This window comes from Theropithecus gelada, chromosome 3, assembly GCF_003255815.1.
Source record: "Theropithecus gelada isolate Dixy chromosome 3, Tgel_1.0, whole genome shotgun sequence".
Lineage (NCBI taxonomy): Eukaryota > Metazoa > Chordata > Mammalia > Primates > Cercopithecidae > Theropithecus > Theropithecus gelada.
This window is the reverse complement of record NC_037670.1, coordinates 70,943,134-70,955,134: the sequence shown is the minus strand read 5'-3', so window position 1 is coordinate 70,955,134 and position 12,001 is coordinate 70,943,134. Positions and strand designations below refer to the sequence as shown.

At 39.5% G+C, this 12,001-nt stretch overlaps 1 protein-coding gene across 2 annotated transcripts in view; it reads right to left on the bottom strand.

Moving 5' to 3' along the window:
- The window catches only part of GLI3 (GLI family zinc finger 3), a 269,528-nt gene that overhangs the window by 69,709 nt on the left and 187,818 nt on the right, over positions 1–12,001 (bottom strand). For both annotated transcript variants that reach the window (XM_025380576.1, XM_025380577.1), the window contains one exon: positions 9,421–9,622. In XM_025380576.1, coding sequence (XP_025236361.1) covers positions 9,421–9,622 — 202 coding nt within the window. The remainder of the gene's footprint in view (positions 1–9,420; positions 9,623–12,001) is intronic.

The window sequence follows — 12,001 nt, the reverse complement described above, 5'->3', positions numbered from 1 at the left end:
TCCACAATTTCTCACAAATAGAAAGTATTACTATTGTTGAAAAATATTTTTTTTTTTTTAGATGGAGACTCATTCTGCCACCCAGGCTGAAATGCAGTGGCGTGATCTTGGCTCACTGCAACCTCCGCCTCCCAGGTTCAAGCGATTCTCCTGCCTTAGCCTGCCAAGTAGCTGGGATTATAGGCATGCACCACCACGCCTGGCTAATTTTTGTATTTTTAGCAGAGACGGGGTTTCACCATGTTGGCCAGGCTGGTCTCGAACTCCTGACCTCAAGAGATCCACCCGCCTTGGCCTCTCAAAGTGCTGGAATTATAGGTGTGAGCCACCGCGTCCGGTCTATAGTTGAAATTGTTAATAATCTCTTATACCTTCTCTAAAGCAGGACATAATCTACAGTCTAAACCTTGGTACCTGTGCTTCCCATCCTCATGGCCTCCACGTTTCCGTTCACCCCACTCTTTCCAAGGAGTCACCGGAGGAGATTAATTTTATGTTCTGATTCTGAATTCTCTGCATTCAACAATTAATCTGTTATTATTTTAAAAAATTACTTTTATAGCTTTTGTTTCTAAATAACTACATGAAAGATGATGGTAATTTAAGACAATAACAACAAACATTTATAAAACTGTGACTTGTAACTGTTAATCTATATTTAGTCAATAAGATCAGTAGAAAGAAAGTGTTAGATGGCCCAGATCTTCCCAAGCAACGTGCTAACACAGTCAGAGGCCTCCTGAGGTGAGTAAGTGTAATGGAGGGAAAGAGAAAGAAGTACCAAGGTCATCAAACTCTTAGGAATACAGCCCAGGCCTGCTTCTCTGTGCATTCCTAATGTCCACCCCAGATACTGCTGGCAGCAGGATGTGGAGGAGCTTCCAGAGACCAGTGTTCCTCACAATACACTCTCAGAAACACTATTCTAGGGCAACAATTATAAAGCCAGAATAAGTTAATTTAAAAATTAATTTGCCCTTTATTTTACTAAAGAGCAGACAAGGAGAAAAATGTGGATGTTATATAGCTTACTAATCAGAGCTGATGTATGGTCACTGGGTTGTTAGTTTGAAAGGGCATTCCACTGGATGCAGGGTCTAAATAAGGATAACTTCTCAGTCAGTTTCATCTTCATATTCAGCTCTGAGCTCAGTTAAAGGTGATTAACAAACTGTTGTCTGACTGGGAACCATTTTTTCTTTTTCACAAAGACTTCAAAATAAAATTCTCAAAGTCTGAATCTTTAAGAAAGTTCTGATGTAAATATACATCAGAAATCAGATATACAAAGTGTTGTCAATACTCTTAAAAAGCGTGATCAAATTTTGCAAACTAGTCCTTGTTTCTTAGCATTACTGTAAACAGTACAGGAAGTCTCCTTTCTGGGAATCTCAAAAATTATACCCAACAGGACAAAACAGAGAGCAGGTAAAAGGAAAACTGTTAAGCAACCAAAATAAATGTCCTAAAGTCTACCCACTGCATATCATTCATTAATTCAGCAAGTTCTAACTGAGTACTTTATACAAATACCATTTATATTTCCAAAGAAAAAATAATTACTTGTAACCAGAAAGTTACATATAATTTATAATTAATACATTAAACCTGGAAATGCATAATCATGCTTGGCTTTCACAATAAATATTTATTTTTTTCACACCAAGGAAGTGATGTAAGTCAACATTTGTACAGAAACCCTTGTAATTCATTCTGCTAATATAATTTATATTTATTTCCAAAATGATATATCAAATGGAAACACTAAAAGTTCATGCTGCAGAAAATCAACCATTAAACATTTATTTACCCTACCATACATATAGGCACTTCAAAGTCATTAATGTTCAAATCAAATGGATAAACCCAATTAAAATAGTGTATGAGAAAAGCCTATGTTTTTTAAATGCTTCAGGAATTCTATATATGGCGGGGGTGGGGGGTCAGAGTGCTGGGGATATACTGGATTCCTTAACAATGGTACTATAAATAAAGCAGCATAATATGGCTTGCTGTAGCCCTTTAAATTGGAATAGTAAGTAAGAGCTGATTACAACATTCACGAGATTTGTTTCTACATAAAAGTAAAGAAAACAATTGAGGAAAGTAAGAAAAATGTCAAGAGGCCATATCATCCAGCCACCACACACTCAAAGGTAAAAGCTACTATTTTATTGTTTGATGATTTCAATCCACAGGACATTCTTAACCCTTCCCTAAAATAACAGCTTTTTCCTAGAGTTGCCATGGAATATCTCACTCCCATATAATCGCAGTGCCGGGGTTTCTGCACCAGCACATGATGTATGTGGGGAAAAGGCACAGAAGGATGTGGGAAGCTGAGCAGAAGGGAAGTCTCTTCGGTTTCCAGGATCATCTCTGAAATCTCTCAATGACCCAGCATGGCGTGCACAGAGCTGGGCAGGTAGGTGATGCATTAGAGAACTAAGCCACAGGCAAGCCCTGGTGTGAGTGGTAATCACACTCCATCACAAAGGTACCAGCTCTCAGTCCAATGTGAAGAGTAACGAATATGTGGCACCTCTGGATCCTTGAGAAATGTCTTGTAAATGTAAAATCGACTCTGTCTACCTGCCACCTACAAAACACTTCTCCCAATTGCCTTGGTTGTTAAATTTCATTCATGCTGAGAGGTTTTTCCCTTCTGTAAGTTCCGTAAGTTGAATTTTTTCAACATCCTTAAAAGAAACTCAGGTGATAGTATCAGGATGTATTCCTTTAGGTCAGGGCACTGGAATTAAGAAAATTCATGCTGCAACAAACCTAGTTTTCGACAGGCTGAAGAAGAATCCAATGAGTATCCCACCTCTCCTAACTCGTTTGCTCGTGAAATCAAGATTGGTAGTAAAGTCAGGCAACAAGAACCACTGAGATAACATGGTACCAGAATGTGAGAAACTTACTTTAAGAAAATAGAAGGGAGAGAGACACATTCAAAGCCAAGCCAAAATTCCTGGCTACTTTGTGACTGTTGCACTAAGAGGTCATCCTCACTTTGGTTACAGTCGTAGAATTCGCTGCACAATAGTTGCCATTCAAAGAACCATTTTTTTTTCCAGTTTTGCAGAGAATGGGCCAACAGCTATCATTACTTGTATATGTGTAGGGACACACATGCATGCATGTGCTTCTATTTGAGAGGGAAAAAAAAATAAAGCTTCCACTTCCATCTATAAAAGTTTCCAGGGCAAGTTTATTGGAAATCCAGCCCAGCCTCAGAAGTAAAGAGTACACAAATAAAGACCCACATGCTCTTAAGCATCTCAACATTTACATTTAGGCATATGCTTTCTGAATAATGCTTTGGAGAAAAATACATTAGGCTTTACATTATGAAAGTGATCTAAAAAGCTGAAAAGCCACTTGCCATTAAGCAGCCAAATAGACATGACCTCAATGAACGGGAATAGCAGTAACAAACTCTCACATGAGATCTGGCTCATCAAGTATGTTAGACATGGTTAGAAAAATCATATGTTAATATATGCATAATCCATTTCTTCAAAACATCATCAGATATTATTATTTCTATTATAAATAGCATTTCCTGCCAATGCTTTTCACCATGTCTCTCATTTGAGGATTTCTAAGAGAGAAAGAAGTGTGTCTGGTGAACACTCAGTTAGACCCACCAGGTTGAATTCGTGGTTCTGTCACGTGAGTAACTGAGTGCCTTTGATTCAGCCTGCTAACCTCTATGAACATCAGTTTCCTCACCTGTAAAATTAAACAGCCTTGTGGGGGGCCTCCAGGGAAGGCCCTTAGATTTCTGGTCTTCCAGATCTAAGGCCCTAGATCTTAGGCCCTTCCTATTGTCCTTAAAGGATCTGTGGTCCAAGATGCTGTGGTATAACCTGGCCCCTGCCTGTGTCGCCAACCTTGTGCCTTGGCTAACCCGCCCCGTGTTTTACTGTCATCTGCTGACGGTTCCCCCAGCGCCTTACTCCTCCCACCTCAGGGCCTTCACCTGCTTGGCCTTCTTCTTAGAAAGTTGTAGAAAGCTTTCCAGGGTGTGTTGTCATCATCCTATAAGTCACTGGCCAATCCCCTGAATTAGGCCCTTGGTGCTACTGTTTCTTAACATCTGGGTCATCTCCTTTACAGCACTGACCAGAACGCTTACAAACTCCTTTGCTCCTTTGTTCATTCATTTGTTACCTTACAAGTTCCTTTGCTCATTTATTCGTTTATTCATATGCTTAGAGGCTTTTCCCTTCCGTAACTTCCATGAAAGTGGGGGTCGTGTCTCTCTCAGGCATTTGTGTAGCCCCCATTCCCCCAGTACAGCGACTAGCAGAGAGTTAAGCTCAGCTAAATATTTGTGGAATTAATAACTGATTAAATGAAATACTATGTAAAACTAACTACCACATCAGGTAATATTAATTACTTTTAAGGAAGTAAATGAGAGCTATCTTTTTAAGGTGGTATTAATTACTTTACTGAAAATGGGGGAAGGGAATGTCATCTCCAAATTTTTAGAAGATGGAATGATAATTTTAAAGACGTCGGCAATATGGCACTGTATTTATCTGTTCTTCAGTATGTTTCTCAATTCATTTGTGTGTTATTTCTCTGACATAAGCAAGGTGTTTACTAAGCACAGAGCCAAGGAGCTATGGAGGCCGAGCTGACTTCCAGCCTGCCTCAGGCAGCATCAGTGGACCTGCCAGATGCACCCTTACTCCAGAGTCCTAGTGTCAGAGAGGGCTGATGATCCACGAAACAGAAGGCACAACTTGCCCTCTTGTCATCAGGCTGAGCTCATCAGTGCTGGCAACAGAAAAACACTGCACTGTTTTGTGAAGCTGGAGATCTTGGCACTCAGAGAGGTGATGTGCAACATGGGAATGTCATTTTCACTGAGATCTCTTTCCTGGTCACACCAGACTTAAAACCACTAAGAATATAAAACCACTTTCATTATTAAAGTCATTAAATAGAAAGTGAGAAAGTGATACCCAGTGGGTTAGAAATGAGTGGAGTACTCATTTCTTCATCCCATTTACATTTGCTGGAAGACTACAGAAGAAGGGTGTCATTTTAAACACCTTCTCTTCCAAGGGTGGCTCAATTCCCTAGGGAGAAGGTTTTAGCGAAGGTAAACTATTTTAACCTACTGTGATTCACTGGCTATTTACAACCTTAGCCTTAACTATGTAGAGTGGGGGTTACTGGCTGTATTTGATCAATATGAATTAACTAGTTTTAGATGGGGAGTCTTCCAGGTGATGGAGAAGCTACAACTTCTTGAAACATGCAATATTTTATAACATACTTTCCAACGTGCATAGAATTATTTTTGAAAGTTATTTTAATTATGAGATTTTAAAAGACTTGTCAGGTACGTCTAGACAATGCATTTTTAAAAATCTGACATAATCAAGTACTGTTATAATATGCCAATGGGCTTTTGTGAATAAATACTGGTTTTATATGGTATTTTTATAGTAGTCTGGATTATTAAGTAAATATATAAACTTAAAATAGACATTTGCTTTTTTAATCCTTTATTTTCTATTCACCCCTCTGTCTCTGTATCTATCAATCTATGGCCACGTAATAATATAACACTCATACAGATTGCAACTTTCAGAAAACCAGAATTATTCAACTACCATGTAGAAAACTTACTTTAATAAGGGAATGATGAGAATTCTAATTACTCATGAGAGAGCTCCTTTATTTATTTACTCAAGAACCGTTTACTGAATGGTGTCAATATGAGAGAACGCAGGTGTCACAGGGGTGGGAACAAGAGGTACACAGTGGTTGGCTTTTTGGTGCTTGTGTTCTATTGGAGAGAAATGGATAGCAAACTACTAAAGGAAAAAGAAAATATAGAAATGTCAAATAGTGGTAAATGCTATTACAGGCATCTTTAACTGCATTTGCACTACGGCACAGATGTGAAGGAGACAGCTATGGCATTTCTTAGAAACTGAGTATCTTTAAACATTTAATGACATGTTTAGAAATGTAAACATCATTACTGATGCACTGCCAATACCAACAGCAAGTTAGGTATTAGAAAACATGTAAGTGTGAAAGTCAAGTGTATTTAGAGTAAATTAACAAGCAGGAAACTGGAGTGCTAGTGCTGATGCCCACTAGGCACGGAACTTTGCTAACTTCATCTTGCAAAGACCCACCGGGCTTATGTGTAAAACAAGAATAAGGCCAGGTGTGGTGGCTCACGCTTGATATCCTAACACTTTGGGAGGCCGAGGCGGGTGGATCGCCTGAGTTCAGGAGTTCGAGAGCAGGCTGGCCAACATGGTGAAACCCCGTCTCTAGTAAAAATACAAAAATTAGCTGGGCACAGTGGTGGGCCGCTATAATCTGAGCTACTCGGGAGACTGAGGCAGGAGAATCACTTGACCCTGGCAGGCAGAAGTTACAGTGAGCCGAGATTGTGCCACTTCACTCCAGCCTGGGCAAAAGAGTGAAACTCTGTCTCAAAAAAACAAAAACAAAACGAAACAAAAAAGAATAACACCACTTGCTTTGCCAAATAGCTGTGATGTGAGAACGGTGAGTGAGCCCGAGCCTTGCACCTGCCCTGTTAGTCAGCATGTCTCAGAGGCCAAACGCACCTGAAGTCCACTTTGTCTCCTGTACCTTTCACTGTTAAGAAGGTTAGTTACCTTTTCTAGATGTCTCCTTGCTTCTTTCCTTTCTCAGATCCTCTGGTGCTACCACTAACTGATTATTCCTGAAGTTAGTTTTTAGATCTCAGAGAATGAAACTTAGAGCAGGAGTAAGCAAGGCACTAGCACTCCTCCAGCTAAAGAACTGGCAAGTGGTGCCAATTATGACAATTATTATCATCATTATATGGGAAACCAATCTCATCTTGGGTTATCTGCATTACCTGCTCTGTGTGAGAATAGACATATAGTCCTAAAATACAGCAAATGTGTACTAAAGAGGGAGAGATTGCACTGAGAGAGAAAAGATGCAATCGAAAGTCTCAAAGGCAAGAAAGAAAATGAGGACACAACGGGCCCAGGTCACCCAACTGTCACAGCCTCCAAGGACTGGACTGGTCTTTAAGTGAATCTCTTCTTCCGTCTCTAATGATATAAGGAGGTGTGGTATAGCTCCTTGGAGACAAAATGGGCAATGATGATTTCAAGTCAGCAGATTGACAGTCTGTTAAGTACTGACCCTAACTAGCTTAACTAGGTGAAGATGAGGAGACCAGGAGACCATAAGGACTAAGAAGGCTGGGGTAGGAATAAATAAAGATAGCATCATGACCATTTCTTTACCATATTCTAATCTGTGTCCTTTAGATGCTGCAAAAAGTCAAGAGAGCTGGGCAGAGAGCAAGAGGAAAGAAAAATTAAAGAGAAACAAGAGAAATGAACGTTCATGAAGTGATTTTGTGTGTTATCTTTCTGACTATCACCATGTGCCACATTTCTGCTACTTGGATGCTATGACTTTAGTCAGGCCATTTGCACAATTACAGTAAAGTGACCTCCAGTCCATGTCAGTCTATGACCCATGAATATTTACCAGGAGTGCAGGAACAGCCAGGCCAGGGTTCTGAGACTGGCGTGCTTCCTCGGGGCCAGACTGGGATGGAGAGCAGCGTAGCACAGACAGGTCTGTGATGGCTCCTCTCCTGGATGAACCATCCCAGCTCAGCTCCTCCAGAAACTTCACCCCAGGTAGGAATCTCATCCTGCCATTGCAGATCCACACCAGCTTTAGTAAAATGTGCCTTCTTCCTATATAGTGGGTGTCTTATCTGTAGTTTACAGATGTGAAGACTAAACTTCAAAAAGCGGAGAGATAAGTTAGGTTTGTATAGCTGGTTGGTGGCAAAGCTGGAATCTGACCATAGACATATCCAACTCTAAAGCCTATATTTGTGACTACAGTGGCTAATCTGGAAAGTGTGCCAGGACCCCTCCCTGTGCATTGGCTGCTATCACAGTTGCTTGCAGCTCTCCACATTTCCGCACTTTAGTGACCATATGAAAAGAACAAAGAAAAACAGCAGAAAATGACATCATATTAAAATTAGGATCTACCACATTTAAATATTAACTTGCCTACTGAAGAACATTGCTGATAATTGAACAAGAATTAAAACTGTAATGGAGAACATTAGGGAAAGACAACAGTATTCATTATTTTTACTAAATGTGGGTATTTTGCTACTGCAAACACTTTTTTTTCTGAACTGATGAAGTTTCCCTAATTGTATATCTACCATGGAAGACCCATCAATGAACAACTAATGCTACTGCTCATTCATAGAAACAAACAAAATCTCACTTATTAAAACCAAGGCTGGTGAAAACATCCGTTAGTATGTATTTTTCAAGCAAGGAATTATTCGCGATTAACAAAACTACAATTCAAAAAGATGGCTAGTAACTGAATTCTTAAATTATTGGCAAAAAATTTAGCGGAAATGAGAGCTAAAGTTTATAACCAGGATTGCTAAATTAATTAATTCTATGTCTATTATAGCATTAATAGTCTAATAATTATGAGACTAATTCTATGTCTCAACCATTTGTGAGCTGGCTTAGTTCAAACAATAGATGATCAGCTAATTCACCTAAAATTCACACGTTGGCTTACTACTTATTGACATCAGTCCAAGTTGATCATTAGCAGTAAGAAATATTTTATGTTAATCATGTTTACAAAAGTCTGTGCTTGCACCTTCACATGCAAGAACAGACATGAGGTGCTTCATGGAAGGAAGTGTCAAAACACTTTCTGTTAAGCAAGGAATTATCCACGGTTAACAAAGGTGTATGGTCAAAATAAGGATCTTTCAGATTAAGCTAAAAACACTTAACAGAAAAATACTTAAAACAGAAAGTATTTAAGTAAAAATACTTAACAAAGAAATATTCTTTTGCCAGATTTCCTTGATAACTTTGCCTTCCAATGTCATTTGCACTTATTTTCCATCAGACAAAAAGCCCTTCTGTTTCTCTCTCCCTCCCAATGGACTCCTTTCTCTTAAGAGTTGTAGGACAAGACTTCTGCCATGACTGGTCTTTCTATTTCTGTTCATGTTCTGTACGTGTCTCATACAACCAGGTTTGAAGTCAGTTTTCCTCTAGAGAACATTACTACAAGGAAAAAGCTGGATAAAAAATTGGCCACACTCACTGTCTCTACGAAGTGGATTTCATCATAACTCAATAACTGCTCTTTCTATATAGGGGCTATTGACTACTGTCTGCAAGTACAAAATAATCTGGGGCCCAATAACTGCTTTTGCAATTCATTGTGATATCTGACCTGCCTCTTGGTACAGGCACAGCGTCATCCTCATAGGTACTGAAAATGCATCACTACAGGTGCAAACAAGTGCTGACATTACATTTAAAAAACACATAATGGATTCAGGAAAATACATACCTGATTGCACTAGCAGATAAGTGGCCATAAGAGCCACTTGCTGAAGAGCTGCTACGGGAATTATTGAGAATCGTGACCAAAGAGTTGGGAGACGTCCTTATCATGGTCTGAAGGTCAAAGCTATGATCGGACAGTGGTGATATGGACAGTGTACGTTTTCGGCTCGGCCTGGCTGACAGCCTGGGGCTGGGGAATCTGGTGCCTGTTATATAAACAAAAAAGAACCTAATTAGCTGCAGTTGGACTCTATACCGGTTATTTATTGCTACTCTCCTATGTGGAAGAAGTGAAGGATAAGAAGCTGGCAACTTGTGGTGACAAGCACCTCTCCTCCCCCATGTGATCTACTAGCTACAATTGAGGAAATTAGGGAGAAATATTTATCTTCCAGGGGCTTACCTCGGGGGAGCTCTGTTTATTAATGTGCAGGGAAAATGATAAATTGCTAAACAAAAGGGAGAGACTTTTATGTGTTATCCCTTTCATTTCTAGTGATTTATGAATCTGACGGCTGCTTAGATATTCCCATCATTAATTCACCACAAGCGACAAACACAGTGGTTCCCACAGTTGCAACATACCACCCTTCCCACCCCAACACACACCATTTTAAGTCATGAGCCAAAGAAAGAAAATGAATTAAAGTATCCTAAGATAAAAAATTCAGCTCAGTTATGCCCTCAGCGCCCAGTGATTTCTAGAGTTACCTGCTCTATGGTATACTTAAAGCATTACTAAAACAACTTCTACATAATTACCCTGAATCAGTGCTTCTCAGTTGAGAGCAATTTTGTACCCCTAAGGGACACCTGACAACATCAGAAGACATTCTGGTTTTCAGGGCTCAGCAGGTGCTACTGGAATCTAGAGGGTTGAGTCTAGGGATGCTGCAGAACATCCTATAATGTTCAGGGTCACTCTCCCCACAATGAAGAATTATCTGGCCCAAATATCGCTGAGATTGAGGACCTCTGCCTTACATTCCCCATAATCTAAGAGGATAAATCCCAAGAAACATTTAAAAGCTGGGGATGTTGCTTGTGTACAGATTTTCCAAGGTGGAGGAGAAACACTTGCAAGCATGATAATGAGGTACAATGATCCTATAGGGCATTTCAATTCTTCTCTGGACCTTGCTTCTCCAGTCAGATCCAATAAAGAGTGATACATTCATTAGAATTTTTAACCTTCAAGAAGATTCCACTGATGGAGTCTTAATCTGGAGTCCAAATCTGGAGGTGAGTAACTCAAACTTAAATGCACACCAACTTAATGCAATGGCTTCTTCCTAAAGAGTTCAAAATTAAATGCCAATTTGCATTCAAATTTGGTAGACATTCGAGATGTGAGTTTCAAGACACAGAGATGAATATGGCCCACAGGTCCATTCTGCCTTTTTGAAGGTCACATTTACATTACAGAGTCACCAAACTAAAGTTTAATGAAAGAATGAGAACATAATCTTACCAGGTAGGAGGCAAACAAAACATGATTCGTTTTAAGTAAAATGAAGGGTTTCTAAGACCTCATAGAATGAGTATATCAGTTTATAGGAACATGGCAATTTTGCGGTACCAAGAAAAACTGAAGTAGTAGGTAATCTTTCTTTATTAAAAGAAAAAAAAAATGTCCAGGCTCTTGGTCTCCAGAAAATTCTTTGGGAATATTTTATTCAATAGAGATGGTTCTTGATACAAGATAACAATCCAACATGCTTAGAGATAATTTAATAAAATGGGATAGATGAATATGAAAGACTTTATTGCCAATAATACATAAATAATGGAAAAAAAATCCACAAACTGAAATTTAGTAAGTTAGTGCCATCCACGTATAAAACTTAAAAACCAACTTGAATGATAAATGTGGTACCTACTCAAATTTTTCTTTCAGGCACATCTAAAATGAGTTCCTTCATTTACAGTAGTTTCATTACCAGCCTCATTCACAGCATGTTAGTACAAAATAGCAATCCAAAATAGCAATCCAAACGATGTACTTTTTTTTTTTTTTTTTTTTTTTTTGAGACTGAGTCTCACTCTGTTGCCAGACTGGAGTGCAGTGGCACAATCTTGGCTCACTGCAACTCTGCCTCCTGAGTTCAACTGATTCTTCTGCCTTACCCTCCCGGGTAGCTGGGACTACAGGGTTTTATTTTTAGTAGAGACGGGGTTTCACCATGTTGGCCATGGTGAAAGACGGGCGGATCATGAGGTCTCAATCTCTTGACCTCGTGATCCACCCGTCTCGGCCTCCCAAAGTGCTGGGATTACAGGGGTGAGCCAATGTGCCCGGCCTGTGAATACTTTCAGGCATTTAAATCAGCACCTTACTTTTATAATGGCATCTGCCTTATTAAACACAACTCCTTCACATTTACTCACCATGAAAGGCTAATTTCATCATGGAAGTTTTTCAGTGAGGAAATACATGTCACTTCCAAGTAACTCCAAGGACAAACCAGATTTGTTGTCAACTTCCATATAATCCTGGACAATAACTGCCCTTCTCAATGGTACTCAGTGATCACTGGCAAAGTTAGAAGTGACAGCACATGCTAGACATCCTGTTAGAGTGGATA